At 44.0% G+C, this 21,661-nt stretch overlaps 2 protein-coding genes across 3 annotated transcripts in view; one reads left to right on the forward strand and one right to left on the reverse strand.

Moving 5' to 3' along the window:
* Positions 1 to 1,456: 1,456 nt before the first annotated feature.
* bphl (biphenyl hydrolase like) lies at positions 1,457 to 20,097 on the reverse strand. Its single transcript, XM_072560474.1, has 7 exons — positions 19,952 to 20,097; positions 15,702 to 15,802; positions 12,948 to 13,114; positions 8,918 to 9,071; positions 7,236 to 7,367; positions 3,338 to 3,461; positions 1,457 to 1,721 (listed from the first exon to the last, which is right to left on the reverse strand). Exons 1-7 carry the CDS (start codon positions 20,032 to 20,034, stop codon positions 1,631 to 1,633), a joined length of 852 nt encoding a protein of 283 aa, XP_072416575.1. The 5' UTR covers positions 20,035 to 20,097; the 3' UTR covers positions 1,457 to 1,630.
* LOC140464888 (serpin B6-like) overlaps positions 19,550 to 21,661 on the forward strand; it is a 56,954-nt gene continuing 54,842 nt past the window's right edge. Inside the window, exon 1 of one of the 2 annotated variants that reach the window (XM_072560471.1) lies at positions 19,550 to 19,650. The gene's annotated coding sequence lies outside the window, so the exon portion shown is untranslated. Of the gene's footprint in view, positions 19,651 to 19,869; positions 19,927 to 21,661 lie in introns of those variants that run through there. The other variant, XM_072560470.1, reaches the window with a different exon arrangement.

Below are 21,661 nucleotides of genomic sequence, written 5' to 3' on the forward strand. Positions count from 1 at the left end.
GGAGCATCTGGGAGGAGGGGGAGTTAAAAAGGGAGTATCAAAAGCTGGGATGCTGAGCAGCTAAAGACAGTATCACAGAAGTGTTACAGTGGAGAAGAGGCCATTTGTCCCCTCATGAATGCACCAGATCTGCCAATGAGGGTCTGTTTCTGTGCTGTATGAATCTGTTGTTCTAATGATGTGCGTATATGTGTTTTTCCCATAACCCTCTTACGTTGGATGATTATTTAAATAGAATGCCTCAGTACTCGGCTGCAAATAGTGGAGCAAAGAGAACTGGGAAATGCAGGGATCTTGGATGGTTGTGGATCAAGCAGGGGTTACAGAGAGGATGAAAACTAAAATCAAGGTAGTGTCAACTCAGAATAGTACCTATAGTAGAATTTAAATCCATATCCCCAACACGGAGGAGTTAATAATTTTCATTCATACTCAGGATGCTTCCCGTGAATAAAAATCACATTTGGCTGTGTATATTTGCCATTGCTTTGCAGAATTTGTCCACAGTAGCATCGATGCATTAACCAGAGAGACATCCCAGGGAAAGTGGGATACGTCAAGAATAATTGGGGAAGGCAAGTGAGAGCTGGTCTTGAAGGATGCCCTGGAAGGGATCACATCAGGAAGGGAAGGGCTGAGACATTCAAAATTGGAAGGGCTGGGAACTTTTACTACCATGGTCAGAGTCCAAAACGCACAGTACAGGCTGCACTGTACAGCAGAGGTCCATAATAGCTTGTGTTTATATTGCCCCTTTTGCAACCACAGTGCATCGCAAAGTGCCATACACAAATGAAATGTTTCTGTCAGTCTGATCACTTTGTGGGAAACACAGCAACCCCCTGTAGTCAGCAGTGAGCTAAGTGACATGATACCACCTCGGGTGTCAGTGCCAGTTTGCTCAGACAATAGGAATGACTGCAACAGGACAGTGGGGAAAAGCCCTTCCAAAGCAATGGCCTTTTACATCCACCTGTATAACATTTAAAAGACGTTTGGACAGGTGCATGAATAGGAAGGGCTTAGAGAGATATGGCCCCATTGTAGACAAATGGGACGAGAATAATATGGGGAACCATGGACAAGTTGTTATGAAGGGTCTGTTTCTGTGCTGTATGATTCTGTTGTTCTAATGATGTGCATATATGCATAAAACAGGGCTAACCAAATTGAGGGGAGACCCCCCCCAGTAGAGTCGTGAGGTGGTATGTTTGAGTCCCTAGCTCTGAGACAGCAATGGCTGCTCCCCACTGTTACCGTAGATCTTCTACAGCTCCCACCCCTACCCCCGGCCCAATCCCATGCTCCATACTCTCGCATCTGACCAAGGGACTGTGCCTGTATTCAAGCCTGGAAGTGGGGTTACATTTAGGGGGATAATGTTCAGGACACACCAATACTGAAGTTGCACAATTTACACTGGGAAAGTCAATAATTGACCACCTTGAAGACTAAATGGCAAAACTGATTTTTAATGTGTATTTATTTAAATAGTGGTCTGTACAATTGCACAAATTATATCTGCCTTTAGTTCAAGAGCGCTCTGTGTGTTAGACAGACCCCATTTGCTTTTCTTGGCTGTGTATCAGTTTCAGAGGTGTGATGGTGCATAAACGCACAACTGTCATTCTCATGATATTAAAAACTCTTCCACAAGACTGTTAAATTCCTTAGCAAACCGCAAATGCAAGTTGTGTTTGCCTTTTGCCATCAGGTGCAGTCTGTAGACCAAGAAGTAAAGAAACACAAGTTAGAAACGCTGAATGTGAAAGGAGGTCCTGTAAACTTTGGATTATAAAAGGTAATTATATAAAAGTCCCAAATTCCTCATAAATACTCCTTGCAGGTATGTCTCTAACAATGAACAATGAACAATAATTGGCGTAATTGCCCCATATAATCTCTCCTTTTCTCAATTACACGAGTAAAATAAATATTAACACTGTGTAAATGTATGGGACAAGTAGTGACTATATTGCACTATTCGATAAGTAATACTCAAAATCTTATACAGCAAGTTACTATTGAATCTGCTACCACCAGCTTCTCAAGCAATATATTCCATACCTTAGCAACTCAATGCAGAGAAAAGGTATTCTAATCTACCCATTTTCTGTTGCTAATTAACATAAATCTGCATCCACTGGTTAAGACCACACAACCGTAAGATATAGGAGCAGAATTAGGCCATTTGGCTCATCAAGTCTGTTCCACCATTCGATCATGGCTGATACATTTCTCAACCTTATTCTCCTGCCTTTTCTGCATAACCCTTAATCCCTTTGCCAAACCAGAACCTATCTATTTCTGTCTTAAATACACTTAATGACTTGGCTTCCACAGTTTACTGTGGCAATAAGTTTCACAGATTCACCACCCTCTGGCTGAGAAAAATGCCTCTTCATCTCAGTTCTAAAGTGTAGGCCATTCATTCTGAGGCCTAGGGTCCTAGTCACTCCTATAAGTGGAAATATCTTCTCCATATCCACACCAGCCCGGTCTCTCAGCATTCTGTAAGTTCCAATCAGATCCCCCTCATCCTTTTAAACTCCATTGAGTACACCCCTCAACCAAGCCCTTGTCTCCAGGATCATGCTTGTAAATCTCCTCTGGACCCCCTCAAAGGTCAACACAATCTTTCTTAGAGATGGGCCAGAAATTGCTCATAATATTCCAAATACTGCCTGACTTCAGCCTTACACAGTTTCAGCAGAACATCTCTGCTCTTGTGTTGTAGCGCTTTAGAAATGAATACTAACATTGCATTTACCTTCCTAACTGCCAACTGAATGTGCATGTTAACTTTAAGAGAAGCCTGAAAAACTCTCTAGTTAATGGGAGTGCTTTCTCTGTATTTCTTCTATCAAAACCTCGCCATGATCTTGCTCCTCATTGTTCATGGTAACACTGAATGCCAGAAGGGGGTGCTGTTTCAGGTCTGCTTGGGCATTTTCCACTCAATATGATACAAACTGGGAAGGACAGTCAAAGCCTTTGTCTTCCTTCAAACTGTGAGACTAGCTGCCATTTTCTCCCCAGGATTATCATCTGTAATAGAACCCATCGCATTTTCAATTCCTCTGCAAATAGAATGAGTCCTGTTCAGTTTTAATGTACATTTGTGTGCTCTTGATACCGAATAAACAGTAATGATAACCTGTAATTTGTTCCAAGTGCGAAAAGAGAGTAAAGTTAAATACTTCTGAATTACATCCTATGTTTGTCCCATGCAGACTGCAAACAGAGCAAGTTTCCTGTTACTGTACCACTCTTGCCGATTTTCTATGAAGCATTCCCACTTTCTTTTCAATCAACAATACACCAAACATTCCCTCACCTGGAGCCTTTGATGTGCTTGTGCAGGTAGTCTGGATGAGATCGTGGCACCATTGGGTCTTTCTCTCCATGAATGATGAGTGTAGGGCATTTGATTTGTGGAATAAGATCTTTACAAATATTGCCTACAATCGAAACACATAGGAACCAAGGGGACATTTGTCGGATGACAAGTCAGAATTTGTTTAAAAAAAAGTACTCATGCTGTACAGGTTCCAGTGCATTCAAAATGAATCAAAATATCACATCTTTTCATCTTGTTCTACATTTGCTTTATCCTCGACAAAGCTGTAATAATAAAATCAGGGAAATACAGAGCAAGAACACTTAGCAAATGCTGACTCTTTAGGGTGAGATCCTGTTCTTCCCACATAGACCTACAAGCCTATTATGTAACTGCCCATTCATTGCTCTGGATTTCAAACAATCTCTTCCTCTACAAAAGGTGAAAATGTTTCAATGGCTCATCAGGTCACTCAGGACCTGAATGAGAAAGATGTACAAGGCTGAAACTAATTCAAACAGTGATAGACCAGTTAATGGCACATATGGAAAAGCGTGCTGCGAATTGCAAATCTTCACAGCTTGCCAAGGTAATTGGATCATTCCTATATTTGCCTCACACAATCACAGAATTATTAGAGCACAGATGAAGGCCATTCAGCCCATCGTGACTGCAGAGGGCTCTCTGAATCCATTTGCTTCATTCCCTTCCACGTCCAGCAGGAGACATCTTAATCAGGGAAGTCATCTCTTAGAGTCATAAGTAGAGTCAGAGTGATGTACAGCGTGGAAACAGACCCTTCAGTCCAACTCGTTCATGCTGACCACATATCCTAACCTAATCTAGACCCATTTTACAGCATTTGCCCCATATCCTTCTAAACCCTTCCTATTCTTATACCCAAGCCAGATGCCTTTTAAATGTTGTAATTGTACCAGCCTCCACCACTTCCTCTGGCAGCTCATTCCATACACGCACCATCCTCTGTGTTAAAAAGTTGCCCCTTCAGTCCCTTTTAAATTTTTCCCCTCTCACCCTAAACCTATGGCCTCTATTTCTGGACTCCCCCACCCCTGGGAAAATACCCTGTCTATTTATTCTATCCATGCCCCTCATGATTTTATAAACCTCTATAAGGTCACCCCATAGCCTCTATGCTCCAGGGAAAACAGCCCCAGCCTATTCAGCCTCTCCCTATAGCTCAAATCCTCCAAGCCTGGCAACATCCTTGTAAATCTTTTCTGAACACTTTCAAGTTTCACAACATCCTTCCCATAAGAGGGAGACCAGAATTATTCCCTTCTAAACAAATTCTTCCCCAGTTCCTTGTCCTTTTACTATCCCGGTGTCCTTGGGGATTATTGAAAATTCCTTTACCACAAATTGAGTTCTTACACCTTTTTGTAACAATATCTGATCTTCTACCTCACATTTATTTTTATGGTTAATTTGCAAATTTGACAATTAAACTCACCACAGATACTTAATTATGATAATTATCCATTCATTTTAGTAACAATTATTAACGCAAGGCCGATCAATTATCCTGCCCAGAAAATGAACAATTTAAAACTGCAGATTCTCAGTCCTACAGGTGAAAAATTGTTCTTGGACATTTCAAAAATCTTAAATGTCGATTTAGTTTACTTTTCAAAAATCTACTTTTACTCTTGCCTGTCATTTTTCTCCCTTTCTTTCTGTATCCAACTACTTTAGCTCCAGGCAGGATAAGAAAGTGTAGGCCTCCCCAACCAGTCAACTAGAATGAGGGGTCTCTCAATCCACATTAATTTGTGCACCACTGAGGAACTGCACCTGGAGTAAAAATGTGGCCTCTGAGGGTCAATAACTACCTTTTTATCCACTCCCTGCCTTCCCCCCACCAGAGACCTGACTGGAATGACCCATCACTGTCCCAGCGCACACCTCCATGAGGATAGCAACCCCTACTGCTCACACATACACCGCCCCGCCCCGCCCCCATACCCACCCACTTGGTCTCCCCGGCACGCACACACATAAACATTTGTGGGTTGAATTTGTACTTACAGAATTACATTTTATTTTGCTCAAAAACTGCATTAAAACTGCAGAATATAACTTTAAAAAAGTTCTGGGATTTACATATGAAGGAACCAAAACTAACATGATCATTCTGATAGATTCAAATCACACAACACCAGGTTATAGTCCAACAGGTTTATTTGGAAGCATTAACTTTCGGAGCACTGCTCCTTCATCAGGTGGTTGTGGAGGATAAGATCGTAAGACACAGAATTTATAGCAAAAGTTTACAGTGTGATGTAACTGAAATTATATCTTGAAAAAGACCTGGATTGTTTGTTAAGTCTCCCATCTTTTAGAATAACCATGTTGGTTTCAGTTCTTTCATATGTAAATCCCAGAACATTTTAAAAATTACATTCTCAAGTGAACTTTAACAATAGGTTCTGGATTAGTGGTGCTGGAAGAGCACAGCAGTTCAGGCAGCATCCAAGGAGCTTCGAAATCAACGTTTCGGGCAAAAGCCCTTCATCAGGAATAAAGGCAGTGAGCCTGAAGCGTGGAGAGATAAGCTAGAGAAGGGTGGGGAGAAAGTAGCATAGAGTACAATGGGTGAGTGGGGGAGGGGATGAAGGTGATAGGTCCAGGAGGAGAGGGTGGAGTGGATAGGTAGAAAAGGAGATAGGCAGGTAGGACAAGTCCGGACAAGTCATTGGGACAGTTACTGAGCTGGAAGTTTAGAACTAGGGTGAGGTAAGGGAAGGGGAAATGAGGAAACTGTTGAAGTCCACATTGATGCCCTGGGGTTGAAGTGTTCCGAGGCGGAACCATGTCGTGTCTTCCACTTTAACAATAGGTGCCATGTCGGTCCAGATAATGCAATGTAGGTGTGAGGTGTGAGACTGTCTGCCCCAACGTTCAGACTGATTCTAATCTAAAAAAGGGATTTACAGAATCTCACATGGATTCATGCAGTTTTTGAGCAAAATAAAAATGTAATTCTGCATGTAAAATTCACCACAATTTATGTGTGTGAGTGTGCATGCATGTGGTTGTGTGTGTGGCAGTGGGGTATAAGTGTCTGCGAGAGACCGTGTGTGTATGTGTATGAGTGTAAGTGTAATAGGGTGAGAAGGCGTGCATACACGTGTGAGTGTAGGAGTGCACCTGCGAGCATAGAGAGAGCTTGTGTATGAGAGAGGGTCTGTGCGAGTATACAGGTCTGTAGGAGTGTGTGTGTGTGTGTGTGTGTGTGTGTGTAGTGCAGTGGGGTCACCTGTACTGTGACAGGAACCCAAGGTCCTGGTTGAAGCCATCCCCATGAGTACCAAACTTGGCACCTCCAAATCATTCTAGATGATAGAAGACTTAAGCTAAATTTGTTTAATATGACATTCCATGACAGTGCAATCTGTGCCTTATGATTCCGCTCCACACCCACCTGACGAAGAAGCAGCACTTTGAAAGCTAGTGCTTCCAAATAAACCTGTTGGACTATAACCTGGTGTTGTGTGATTTTTAACTTTATCAATCCCTACCGTGGCATGAATAAGTTCTGAAAGTGCCATCTTTGATAGGCCTTTGGCTCCAGGCGGGGGAGTGTCCTGCTTTAGACTCACCATTCTGTCAGAAAGGTAGATGGGGCAGCCGGCCAATCAGTTGCTTGGTAGCCAGAAGATTCCTCAGGCTCTCTTCCCTCCCAGAAACTCTCCTGCGTTCAGACTTAAATCCCTAACTTTCCCTCCACAGGCACCGCCTGGCCTGCTAAGCAGTTCCAGGGCTTTCTGCATTTATTTCAGATTTCCAGCATCTGCAGTCTCCACAACTTTTGCAATTGATATATGAGTGTTTTCTGATCTGACAAATTCCTCATTTCCCACACTGATCTCACCGTTTCTTTCTTTCTCAGTTTGAATCATGCCATCTATCCAGGCAGCCCAGGTCTTGGCAAAATACTCTGCCCCGTACATCTCCACCATGGGCTTCCTCATGTTCTCACTCCACCTCGAGACATCTCGAACAGCTAGAAACAAACAGGGCAGGTGAGAGTTAATGTGCTGACTGCAGAGGTTACAACACGACCACAAAGTAACAGGGAAATCTGAGGCAATTCCGCCAGGTTCCCCGTTAGAAAATCAGGGAAATCCCCAGAGAAAGTTATAGTGGTAACAATATCACAGAATCACATGGCATAGAAAAGTTTGCATCAGCTGTCCAAGTGCACATAGGGCCTCAGTGCCTTTCTCCTGCCTTTACCCCACACTGCTGCATATTATTAAAATGGAAACAATTATCCATTTCCCTCTTGAATGTATGAATTGAACTTACCTCCTCCACACTACCAGACCCCCACCATTGTTCTAAGAATTTGTTTTTCTCACATCACATTAAATCTTGGTCATTTTACAGGCAGGAACAGTTTCTCCCTATCTATTCTATCCAACCTGATGATTTCGAAATGTTCTATCTGATCCCATCTTAGCCATCTTCTCTCCAAGAATTTTTAAACATAACAAAGTACTTAGAGCACTTATAGAGTGAGGCAGCTGGGACCCAGTGGTTGGTTAAGAGGGAAGACCGCTGCATTCTGTAAATGAATCACGAGGGTGGAATCTGGAGGGATATTTCACCATCCGGCTCCTGCTCCAATTATCAAAAAGCTTCTGCCCTTTAATATCATTATGGCTGGAGAACGTTTCTTGGGATAACTCCCATGGAGTTTTATGGTCAAACTACTCAGAGAACAAACCTAATACCCAACATTCCCACACAATGAGGAAAAAAAGTCTTCGCAGTTACTAAGCTGAGGCAATGGTATTTTATACAAGTCTTATAACAGTGGCCTGAATACCACACATTTATGTCTAGATTAGAGTGGTGCTGGAAAAAACAGCAGGTTAGGCAGCATGTGAGGAGCAGGAAAATCGATGCTTCGGGCAAAAGCCCTTCATCAGGAGGGCTGATGAAGAGCTGCCTGACCTGCTGTGCTTTTCCACTCCAATCTAGACTCTGATCTCCAGCATCTGCAGTCCTCACTTTTGCCGACTGCACATTTATGACTGAGGGCTAAGTGTAACTTTATGATGAAAAGCAATGCAATGGTACGTACTCAACATTTATAAATTTATCTGGCTTCATACTGGACAGCCGTGGAAAGTTTGGGGAACAGAGCGAGTGGTTAGGGAAAGCAAGACTTGGATTTTACCCCTTAGTCCACCCAGTTCCTGGTCTCACCTGCATTGAGAACATGCTCAACAAAAAGGAAAAAGGTCAAACACATCAGATCAGCTGAGGTTCAGTGGACAGCAGTCTCACCTCAGAGTCCCAATTCTCACTTCAGGGTTCGCACACAAAATAAATCCAGGCTGACACTCCAGTATAGCACGGAGGGAGTGCTGCACTCATTGAAGACCCCTACTTTAGATGAGATGTTAAACCAAGGCCTGGTCTGTCCCCTTCACTTGGGTGTTGTAAACTGCCCATGAGTGCTACCCGACCTGCTCAGTATTTCTTGCAACTTTTAGTTTTTGTTTCAGTTTTCCAGAACCCACACCAGTTTGCTGTCGCACTTACCGTTGTAAAGTTTTATGTCTTCTTGAGTTACAGAAGCATTTGCACCCCATACGACCAATTTGTGAACGAGGCCTGGATATTTTGAGGCAGCAATTAGAGCGGTTATTCCACCGTCACTCCAACCCAGGAGGGAAAAGTTCTTGAAGTGCAGTGCCTGGAAGAATGACCTGATTTATGATACAGTCTTTATGGTACAGTCAGCCTGTTGAGCATCACTGGATCTCTGTACTGCAACCCAGTCAGTCTCCTCCCCTTGCTCTTTACTCCAGACCTAGGTAGATATATTTCAGTGAGTGCCCCTTCAATTTCCTTTTGAAATCATTGATTGTCTCCAATTTGACTTTTAGACTGTTTTATCCGATGCAGGAGACTTACATTATCTCTTGCAACATGAAAAACTGGGTGTCGATATTGAAGAATCCAACAGACGTCTATTGCAACTGACTATTATATGCAAACATTACATTCACAGGCACATCAGTGTCTGGGCTAATAACAAGTTAATGGGATACATCAGAGAAGCATGTTTACAGTAGCATTCAAGTGATTAGAGTTCAGACAGAGTACGGGATGTGGATATCCCAAACAGGAAAACCGTGCTTGACAAATATACTGGAATGTTTTGAGGATGTAATTAGTAGAGTTGATAAGGGGGAGCCTGGACTTTCACATGGCTTTCGATAAGGACCCACATAAGAGATTAACATGTAACATTAAACCACATGGGATTTGGGGTAGTGTACTGACATGGATAAAGAACTGCTTGGCAGGCAGGAAACAAAGTTTAGGAATAAAGGAGTGCTTTTCAGAGTAGCAGACATTAATGGGATACTGCAGGGATTATCACTTGGACCTCAACTATTCACAATATATATTAATGATTTAGATTAGGGAACTTTGTGGGCGGCAAGGTGGTTCAGTGGTTAGCACTGCTGCCTCATAATGGCAGGGACCCAGGTTCTATTCCCGCCTTGGGCGACTATCTGTGTGGAGTTTGCACATTCTGCCCGTGTCTGCGTGGGTTTCCTCTGGGTGCTCCAGTTTCCTCCCACAATCCAAAGATGTGCAGGTCAGGTGAATTGGCCATGCTAAATTACCCATAGTGTTAGGTGCATTCATCAGAGGGGAAATAGGTCTGGGTGGGTTACTCTTTGGAGGGTCGGTGTGGAGGTATGGGCCAAATGGCCTATTTCCACACTGTAGAGAATCTAATCTAAATATAAAATTTCCAAGTTTGCAGATGACCCAAAGCTGGGCGGGAGGGTGATCTCCAAGTATGTTCCAGATGCTTCATTGTGATTTGGACAAGTTGAGTGAGTGATCAGATGAAATGTAATGTAGATAAATGTGAGGTCATCCACTCTGCTAGCAAAATCAGGAAGGCAGATTATTCTCTGAATGGAAATAGATCGGGCAACGAGACTTGGGCATCCTGACACCCGTCACTGAGAGTGAGCAGGGTGCGTAGATACAGAAGAGGGACTCTTCCTCAAATCCTACACAGAGGCAGACATGGTGCAGGCCCATGCAGGTACCATGCCCATGGTTTGCAGTAAGCATGCAGGTGATGAAAAAAGCAAATGGCCTTCATAGTGAGAGAATTCAAGTAGAGGTTCAAAATGGATGTCTTGCTGCAATTATACAGGGTATTGTTGAGACCAGACCTGGAGTACTGTGAGCAGCTTTGGTCTCCCTTATCTGAGGAAGAATGTTCTGGCTATGGAGGGAGTGCAACAAAGGTTTTCAAGACTGATTCCAGGGATGTCAGGACTGACGTAGGAAGAGAGACTGGATCGCTTAGGATTTTTTTCACTGGAGGTTAGAAGAATTGTCTCATAGGAACCTTACAAAGTTCTAACAGGTCTAGACAGGGTAAACACAGGAAGGCACTCCTAATGACTGGGGATTCCAGAACCAAGGGGCCACAGTCTAATGATGTGGGTTAGATTATTTACTGGCTGCTCACGTAACAGTAGAACGCCTCAGGGTTTTCCTTAATCCTACCTGCTAAAGCTTTTTCATGCCCCTTTCTAATTCTCCTAAATCCATTCTTCAGTTCCTTCCTGGCCACCTTGTAACCCTCTGGAGTCCTGTCTGATCCTTGCCTCCTCTACCTTAAGTAAGCTTTCTTCTTCCTCTTGACTAGATGTTCTACATCCCTTGTCACTGAAGGTTCTTTCACCCAACTATCCCTTCCTCACCTCAGTGGAACAAACCTGTCCAGCACTATCAGCAAGTGCTTCCTTAACAACCTCCACATGTCTGTTGTGCATTTCCCTGAGAACATCTGTCGCCAATTTAGGTGCCCCAGTTCCTGCTTAATAGCATTGTAATTCCCCCTCACCCAACTAAATATTTTTCCATACTGACAGCTCCTATCCTTCGCCATGAGTATGGTAAAGGCCATGGAATTGTCATCACTATCCCCGAAATGCTCTCCAACTGAGAGATCTGACACCTGGCATGGTTTGTTGTCAAGCACCAAATCCAATATGGCCTCCCCTCTAGTCGGCCTACCTACATATTGCATCAGGAACTCTTCCTGGACACGCCTGACAAAAACTGCTCCATTGAAACTATTTGAACTCAGTAGATTCCAATCAATATTAGGGAAGTTAAAGTCACCCATGACAACAACCTTGTTACTTCTGCACTTTTCCACAATCTGCCTCCCAAACTGCTCCTCCATGTCTCTGTTGCTACTGGGGGGTCTGCAGAAAACTCCCAATAAAGTGACTGTTCCTTTCCTATTTCTGACTTCCACCCATGCCATGTCGACAAACCCTTTTCGATGATCTCCCTTTCTGGAGGTGTGCTACTATCCGTGATTAGCATTGCCACTCCTGCACCTCTTTTACCTTCTCCCCCCACCCCACCAATCCTTTTTGAAACATCTAAACTCTCGAACATCCAACAACCATTCCTGCCCCTGTGATATCCAAGTCTCCGTAATGGCCACAACATCATACTTCCGAGTACTGATCCATGTTCTGAGTTTTTCACCCTTATTCCTGATGCTTCTTGCATTAAAATAGACACACTTCAACCCATCACACTGATTGCCTATCCCACCTCACAGACTCTCTGCACACTGCATTTGCCTGTTCACCATCTGCCCCATCATCTGATCCATAGCTCAGGTTTCCACCCCCTTACCAATCTAGTTTAAACTCTCCCGAAGAGCTCGAGCAAACCTCCCGCCAAGGTGCAACCTGACCTCCTTGTACAGGTCCCACCTTCCCCAGAAGGTATCTCAATGGTCCACACATCTGAATCCATCCCTCCTATACCAGCCCTGAAGCCAGGTGTTCATCTGCATCGTTCTCTATTCCTAGCCTCACTACCACTTGGCACTCACAGTAATCCTGAGATTACCACTCTGCTCGTCCTGCTTTCTAGTTTCCAACCTAACTCCCTAAATTCTCTTTTCAAGTCCTCTTCCCTTTCCCTACCGGTGTGTACCACGCTGCCCTCCCTCCCCCTTGAGAATCCTGTAGACTCGATCCAAGACATCCCTGACTCTGGCACCTGGGAGGCAACACACCATCAGACTCACTGTCCGCCCATATCCTGTCGTAAGTCAAAAGATTTTGTTGCTAAGAATACAAAACCATTCTAATACATTCTTTGAAATGAGCCTCAATTTTATAATTTGGAGATGCTGGTGTTGGACTGGGGTGTACAATGTTAAAAAAATCACATATCACCAGCTACCGCTTCCCAACAAACCCGTTGGATTATAACCTATGTTGTGTGATTTTTAACTCAATTTTATAAGCAATTATTTTTCATATTTTTTTTCTGATTTATCTTGTTATTTTAATTTTATGTTGACCCTTTAGATTAAACATGGCTGAGTAGACACAAGGCAAAAGCTGTGGAGAAAGCTGTTTGGTCTCACTTCACGAATGTTAACAGGGTTACTGATTCCACCGAAAATTCAAAGCTAGCTCTTTTCAGGTGAGGCTAACTATGTGGTTGCAGAAACTGCAGCAGTGGAAGTTTTGGGATATATTTTCTCCGTGCTCACCTGCATTAAATCCACAGCATCCCTTGCATCCGTGTGAAAAAAATCCAAAGGGAACTCTCGCTGTGGAGGGATGGAGCGCCCGTAGCCCCGCGGGTCCCAGGCAACAACCGTGAAACGTTCCTTGTTCAGAGACTCAAGCTGAGGCCCAAAGTCAGTCTGACTGCTTCCTGTGAGAGAGACAGAGGGAGAGAACGGGTTGGACCGAAGGGTCTGTTTTCATTCTGTACATCTCTATGACTCTATAAGGTCTGCCCGTTCCTTACTAATTCCACGGAGAGTGGCAGGGTTTTTTCGACGGATGTTTGGGAGATGGAAACCTAGTCAGAAAACAACAAATGCTGGAGATCGCAGTGGGTCAGGCAGCATCCATGGGGAGAGCGCAAGAGTCATCCAGACTCGAAACATTAGCTCACTCTCTCTCCATGGATGCTGCCTGACCTGCCGGGATCACCAGCATTTATTGTTTTCAGATTTCAGCATCTGCAGTAATTTGCTCCGATGTTACGGAAACCTAGTCTGCTGTCCAGCCAGCAGCCAGTAGGTACCCCGTTGTACAAACATTGACACTAAGTATGTAAGGAAGGAGGCTATTCTGCCTATTGCACTTGTACTAGCTCTTTGACAGAGCTATCAAATCATAGGAACAGGGCTGGAGTAGGCCATTCAGCCCCATAAGGCCATGCCACCATTCAGCCAGATGAAGGCTGATCTGATTATAGTTTCCAATCCACATTTCCACCCCCCTCTTGATAATCTTTCACCTCCTTGCTTGACAAAAATCTATTTACCTTTGCCTTAAACACATCCAAGACTGCCAGTGGATGTGGCTGAGGCGGGTACATTAACAACATTTAAATGACATTTGGACAAATACGGATATAGGAAAGGTTCAGAAGGATATGGGCTGAGTGCAGGGAATGGGTTGAGTGTGGACAGACGTTTTGGTCGGCATGGGCCTGTCTCCATGCTGGAGGTCTCTATGACTCTGCCTCCATCACCTACCTCTTCAGGAACAGGATTCCAAAGATGCATGACCCTAAAAGAAAACATTTTGCCTCCTCGCTCTTTTTAGTAGGTGACCTCCACTCCACCTCCCCCCCCCAACTATCCAAGTTCTAAATTCTCCCATAAAGCAGACAACTTCTTAACATCTAGTCTGTCAGGATCTTGCATATTTCAAACAAGTCACCTCTTCCTCTTCTAAGCTCCAGCTAATCCAAGCCTGAATTGCCCAACCTTTTCTCATAGGACAATATGTCCACTCCAGGTATTAGTCTGATAAACATTCCCTCAGCTGCTTTCAACACATTTACTTTGTTCCTCAAATAATGTGGCCAATACTGAGCACTGTTCTCCAGGAGTGTCTCACCAGTCCCCTTTACAACTGAAGCACCACTTCCCTACTTCTGTATTCAATTCCCCTCATGATAAATTCTAATTTCTATTGGCTTTCCCAAGTCTACACAACACTCCCTCTTTCACTGCAGCCTTTCTGCTTATTATCCAACTCTCTTTTGAATATTTCCATTGAATCTGCTTCTATCTTCTTTCAGGCAGGGCCTTCCTGACCACATCAGTCCCCAGGGTAAAAACAAACATTTTCTCAGATCACCTCTGTCTTCTTTACCCAATCCCTTTAAATCTGCGTCCCTTGCTTATTTACCCTTCTGCTGCTGGAAACAGTATATTTTTCTAATTTACTCTACCAAAAGCCATCAAGATTTTGAATGCTTCTGTTAAACTTTCTCCTAATCTTCTCTCCTTTAAGACAAACAAACCCAGTTTCTCCAGGCTTTTCACAAAACTAAAGCCCTTATCCCTTGCACCATTCTCATAAACATCTCACTATCCTCTCCAAGCCCTTCACAGCCTTCTTAAAGTGTACTGCCAGAAAGGAACACCATCTTCCAGGTGAGGTCAAAACACCGTCTTATCTTCCTTCATAAAAACTGAAAGAACTGTGGATGCTAGAAATCAGAAGCAAAAACAGAAATTGCTGGAAAAGCTCGGCAGGTCTGGCAAGCATCTGTGGAGAGAAAGCAGAGATAACATTTCAAGTCCAGTGACCCTTCCTCAGAACTTCAGTTAACTTAATGAAACGTTAACTCTGATTTCTCTCCACAGATGCTGCCAGACCTGCCGAGCTTTTCCAGTCCCAACTTCTGTACTCAGTGCACTGACCAATAAAGGCAAGCGTACCAAATGTCTTCATGAAAGGGCTAATGTATCAGCTAGGCCCTGTGTTTACTGATATCAATACACATTACACACACATAACTAACTACATTTACTCAATTACACGCAGAGAGTGACCACCAAGTTGGGTATCTTTCTGGAATGTCACAATGCTGTGATGTCATGTAACTGCCTTAGAGGGATATGCCTGTGTGATCTGGAATCTGTGTCATAATACAACAGACAGCCAACTCTGAACTGAAAAGTTAAAATGCAAAGTTGAATTATTAATAGGCGCTCTGAATTTCTGAAAACTCCAGACCATAACCCATTCTAACAAGTACTAAAATTGCAAACATTATTCTAAAATAAGACACATGTTAATAATGTTACATAAATGCAAGTGAGTGTTGTTGTTGAAGCATCATTATAGACTTTCTAATAGTGTGCCATAAGTAGAAGAATCATTAGATTTGAAATAGCTTCAACTAACCTGACCAATTTAAGCGTAACTTCTATTAAATTGTAACCCTGCAGTGTGTAAAATCAAATCAATAGGTGATCACTATGTAAACGTACCCAGTGCTCCAGGGAGCAGCAGGAGAGCATGATTCCCCTTCCCTGTTTGTTGATAGTGGAGGTGGACCCCATTAATTTCCTTCTTTGCAGAGATGATTGTGCTGGAATAAAAATAAATTTAAAATCAGTATGTTCCATTTTGCACATTTTAAAAACAACTCATGCATTTTTAAAAATTCATTCATGGGTGTCCTCTGAACTGACTCCAATGCAACTACATCCCTGCTCAAGTAAGAGAATCAAAAGTGTTCATAATACTCCAGGTGTGGTCTCACTAATGCCTTTTAGAGTTGCAAAACTTCCCTGGTCTTGGTCAGGAGTAAATATCGGATAATAGAGTAGGGGAATGGATTTAGTGGGTTACTCTTCGGAGGGTCGGTGTGGACTTGTTGGGCCGAAGGGCCTGTTTCCATACTGTAGGGATTCTAAATAAAAAAGAAATTAAACAATTCTCAATGGACAGATTGAGTTGTAAAAGGCCAGGAGGAGTACAGATGGAGGCTGAGTGTTGGAGGTGGGAGAAGGGGTCTGTGGGACAGGGAGAGGAGTCTTGTCCAAAGAAATGGGCACAGAAGTGAAGGTGACGGATGTAGAGCCGCACCATAAATTCATTGAGGTGAGAGTGCAAAGGGATCAAACTAAGACCTTTGTGGAGTACAGAACATTTAGCATCACTGTGGAAGGTGAGATGGGATAGCAAATACCCATGAAGAGGTGGGATTGTGAGAAGGCACAGTGACAGAGGGAAGGTGAGGGGAGGAAGGTTCCAGAGGGCCTTGGATATCTCTGAGTTGTTGCTACTTGCAGTCCTTAGTGCATGAAAGGGAGAGAAAAAGTTTCTTGTTAGAATGTCGTACGAGCTGGAGGATGAAGCAGAACTGGGGGGCTGGCCAGTTCTGAGCCTGTGTGAAATGCTGCTGATGGAGAGAGAGGTTGAGCGAATGCATACAAGAACATAAGAACGAAGAGCAGGAGTAGGCCATCTGGCCCTTCGAACCTGCTCCACCTTTCAATAAGATCATGGCTGGTCTTTTCGTGGCTTCAGCTCCACTCTCTCTCCCACCCTCTCACCATCACCTGCAATTGCTTTACTGTTCAAAATATTATCGATCTTAGCTTTAAAATTCAATGAGGAAACCGCAACTACTTCTCTGGGCAGGGAATTCCATGAATTAACAACCCTCTGGGTGAAGAAGTTCCTTCTTAATTCAGCCCTAAATCTGTTCCACCCAATTTTGAGGCTATGCCCTTGTGTCCTAGTTTCACCTACCAGTGGAAACATCCTCTCTACTTCTATTCTATCTACTCCCTTCATAATTTTATATATTTCTATAAGAGCGCCCCTCATTCTTGTAAATTCTAATGAATATAATCCCAGTCTATTCAAGTCTTTCCTCATAATCCAAACCCTCAACTCCAGAATCAAGCTAGTGAACCTCCTCTGCACCCCCTCTAGTGCCAGTTCATCCTTTCTCAAGTAAGGAGACCAAAACTGCCCACAGTACTCCAGGTATGGCCTCACCAGCACCTTGTATAGCTGGATCATAATATCTCTGCTTTTAAACTCAATCCCTTTAGCAATGAAAGACAATTTTCCACTTGCCTTCTTAAGTAGCTGTTGTACCTGCAGACCAACTTTCTGTGATTCATGCACAAGGGCACCCAGGTCCCTCTGCACAGCAGCAACTTTGTACCATTCAAGTAACAGCTCTTTTTACTGTTACCCCTACCAAAATGGTGGCACAGAGTGTGGATCCCAGGATGTGATGAGAAGAGCTGTCGGAGGAACGTTGTACATCATGGAGCTACCTGTGACCCTGGGTGGATTCAAAACTCAAAGGATAAAACTCTCAGCTGGAATGTTATGTGGAGTGAGTCTGAGCCAGAGGCAGTCACTGAGGAATGGAATGGACCCAAAAGGTGAACCCTGCTTTCTCTCTCCACAGATGCCGCCAGACCTGCTGAGTTTCTCCAACAATTTCTGTTTTTGTTTCAGATTTCCAGTTTGACGGTTCTTTGTTTTATTTGAAGGAGTCTTGTGGGCTGCAGCGTCATGGAAATAGGGTTAAGGAAGTGGGGGCTCCTCACCACCAGGAGGTGAGTTCGGAGGGGAACTGAGGGGGATTTAGGAAGAAACAAGGGTGGGGGAGTGGTGAGCAATCTTGAGTGGAAAAGATGAAAAGTAATGAATCTAGTATGTTCTTTTTGTCTGCCAATTCTCCTCCAAAACTAAGATGTTGGTATTGTACTGTGTTGGCTTAGGAAGATGAGCAACAAATCAGAACATAAGGAAGAGAGACTGGACAAGTTATGAGGCAGTTAGAAACGTACCAATGATCCTAGAAGCATGAGCCAGGGCTCCAGAATTCAGATTAATCAATTCAGATTACTCACTTCCTGTAAATTAGTGACTCTGCTAATTGTCATTACTAAACGGTGACTCATTGTGGGCATCCCGGTAAGTTTGCTGCTGGGTTCAATAGAAAATTCCAGTTTCAGTTGATTCACACTTCAAAACACTCAAATCATCTTTAACCCCAAGAAATGTTGAAGACTACAAATACTATTAGCGGCAAACACGCACATAATCTCTAACTTCATTTCTCTTGTTGTTTTAATATGTAAAGTCACCAATAGTCCCAGAGGAGCATTGAACTGCTCTCTCATTAGTCAGTGGAGCAGGAGGCTGGAAGAACACAGCAAGCCAGGTAGCATCAGGAGGGGGAGAAGTCAATGTTTCGGGTGTAATCCTTCTCACTTCTGAAGAAAGATTACATCCAAAACATTGAATTTTCTACCTCCTGATGCTGCCTGGCTTTCTGTGTTCTTCCAGCCTCCTGCTTGGTTGCCTTGGATTCCAGCATCTGCAGGGGTTTTGTTTTTGTTTCTCGTTAGACAGAGACAACTGGTGGTGGTTTAACCTGAGGGTGACCCTGCCTCCAGTGAGGGGTGCTGTTGAGAAGGTGGGACCTTCCCGGTAACCTCAGGGGGTGAGGAAATTGAACTCCCACTCCTCACTTATCACTCCTGTAGATACAGGTACACACACTTCCCACTTATCATCTCTCTCTAGACATCCTCCTCACTCATCATCCATATACTCTCCTCACTTATGTATGTGCATATATCTCTCACACGTATTTCCCTTTATACGTGCACCAGTATAACAGGTTCATTCACTTCTCGTCAGCTCCTCATCTGCATCCCCGAGGAATCTGCACTTCTAACATTCCTGACTTCTTGTGACAGGGGGCCCATACAGACGGTTTTTTTTGGGCTCTGCTGATGCCTCAGCCAAATATATGTATATATACAAGATTGAAAAATGCACAGGATTGTAAAGGACAAGGATAAAGTCGAATCTGTGTTTGTAAATATGGACATATGTATGGCATGATCCAATGTACAGACCATCAAATCATTTATGAATAAAGTATATTTTTGAAATTAAAAAAAATCCTGACTTCTTGTGAATCCCAGATATGAATCTCTCCCACCATTGGTGTCTGTGCTTACAAATTCCCCCCCAAATCTCCCCCAGCACCACTCCACCTCAGGTCAAACTTCGACTTTTGGTTGCCTCTTGACCTGAGTTTGTTTCGCGAGGCTGCGCTCGGTGTTGCAATTGCTCTTTGGGCGGCGCTTTTCGAGGTGCCACACAAATAAAGGCAGTTGTTGTTGTTGCAATGGGCTCTCTTTCCGGCATCAAGCAACCCGCCTTTGTCAAACAAACTGTCCCCAACCCCAAGGGCTGGAGCTGCACACCGCTGGGCAGCTTCGAGCTTATTCACCGTTAAAGCATTTATCTAATCTGGCAGAAATCCAGCCACTGATTCACTTCCCGGTCACGGAAAACTCTGCAGGCACTGCACTTTGGGAAAGTCAGGCAAGATTGATCATAATGCTATGTGCTACGTTAAACTGAAAGAGCAATGAATGGTCTTTTAAGGTAAAAACAATGACTGCAGATGCTGGATGCTGCCTGAACTGCTGTGCTCTTCCAGCACCACTAATCTAGAAAATGGTCTTTTAAGGTTAACGCACACATACACACAGGGGGATTCCGCAGGATGTGGTCAGCTCATACTGCGAATGCAGAAAACAAGCCACCAAGCGCTAGATTAACCCCTACAGTCCCCCCCTAAGTATTAAGTGTAGCTCCAGAAAACTGGGTTGGCGTTGACTCGGGGAGCGAAATGACTCAGTTCCTGAAACTGCAGAAATGGTCGGTATTTCGCTTTGATGTTTACCTGCACATGAGGGAACCCCAGCCTTTGCAGAGTGGGGCTGGGACCAGAACTTTGTACAAAGGTCGGCGACAAAACTGCAGCATGTTCCCCACAGGCACAGCCCACCTCCCCGGGTTTCTGGTGAAAGTCTGGCCGGAAATTACAGCGACAGCCTGTGGAGAACAAGTTACAGACGAGAGAAGGCACTTCAATAGAGAATTGAATCCTTTCAGAACAGATGATATAAAACCAGAGGATGCTGACGGTCTGCAACAAAAGCAGACATTGTTGGAGAAACCCAGAAATCAAAATTAATGTGTTAGGTCCAGAAAGAGGAACACTGGATTCTAAACTTCCCCAATCCGCTGAGTTTTGTTGTCCAGCAGTTTCTGTCATTGTACCAGACTTCCAGAATCTACGAAATCAAGAGGGGCATAGAGAGGGTTAATAGACAAGGTATTTTCCCTGGGGTGGGGGAGTCCAGAACTAGAGGGCAAAGGTTTAGGGTGAGAGGGGAAAGATATAAAAGGGACCTAAGGGGCAAAGTTTCCATGCAGAGGGTGGTGCATGTGTGGACTGAGCTGCCAGAGGAAGTGGTGCAGGCTAGTACAAGGTAAAAACAATGACTGCAGATGCTGGAAAAGTACAGCAGTTCAGGCAGCATCCGAGGAGCAGGAGAATCGACATTTCGGGCAAAAGCCCTTCATCAGGAATACAGGCAGAGAGCCTGAAGGGTGGAGAGATAAATGAGAGGAGGGTGGGGGTGGGAAGAAAGTAGCATAGAGTACAATAGGTGAGTGGGGGAGGGGATGAAGGTGATAGGTCAGGGAGGGAGGGCCGAGCGGAGTCTGTTTCAGGGCCTGGTAGAAGAGCTTCAGAGCAGAGGAAATGACCTGGGAGTTGCAGTAGGAGAGGGACTCCCTGAGATTCTTATAGTGAGAGGAGGAAAACTTCTTCAAGGCAGGCATCCACTCACAAAGGTTCCCTTCTCTCTCTACAAGAATCTCAGGGAGTCCCTCTCCCACTGCCACTCCCAGGTCATTTCCTCTGCTTTTCCAGCTATCCACTCCATCCTCCCTCCCTGACCTATCACCTTCATCCCCTCCCCCACTCACCTATTGTACTCTAAGCTACTTTCTCCCCATCCCCACCCTCCTCTCATTTATCTCTCCACCCTTCAGGCTCTCTGCCTGTATTCCTGATGAAGGGCTTTTGCCCGAAATGTCGATTTCCCTGCTCCTTGGATGCTGTCTGAACTGCTGTGCTTTTCCAGCACCACTAATCCAGAATGGAGGCTGGTACAATTATACCATTTAATTGGATGGATATAGGAATGGTTTCGAGGGATATGGGCCAAGTGCTGGTAGGTGGGACTAGATTAGGTTAGGATATCTGGTCAGCATGGACGAGTTGGACCAAAGGGACTGTTTCCATGCTGTATATCTCTCTGGCTCTATTTGCAGTTCTTTATTTTCATTGCTCCCTGTACTAACTCCTTCCAGCAAAGTAATTGAGCAGGCTTGCTGTGTTCCTCTTGCTGGTCTACTTTGGATTCCATAATCTGCACTTTTTTTTCTCTTAACTTCTTAGAGTAAGCCAATTAGTCCCTAACACCTAACACTTTCCCTACTTACAAGAAAAAAAACCCTTGTTGCAACACTTTTTGTTGGTAATTGAAATAAGGGATGAAAGAGATTGCTTGCCTACACACTGGGAAGGATGGGTGTGGTG

Source organism: Chiloscyllium punctatum, chromosome 41, assembly GCF_047496795.1.
Source record: "Chiloscyllium punctatum isolate Juve2018m chromosome 41, sChiPun1.3, whole genome shotgun sequence".
Lineage (NCBI taxonomy): Eukaryota > Metazoa > Chordata > Chondrichthyes > Orectolobiformes > Hemiscylliidae > Chiloscyllium > Chiloscyllium punctatum.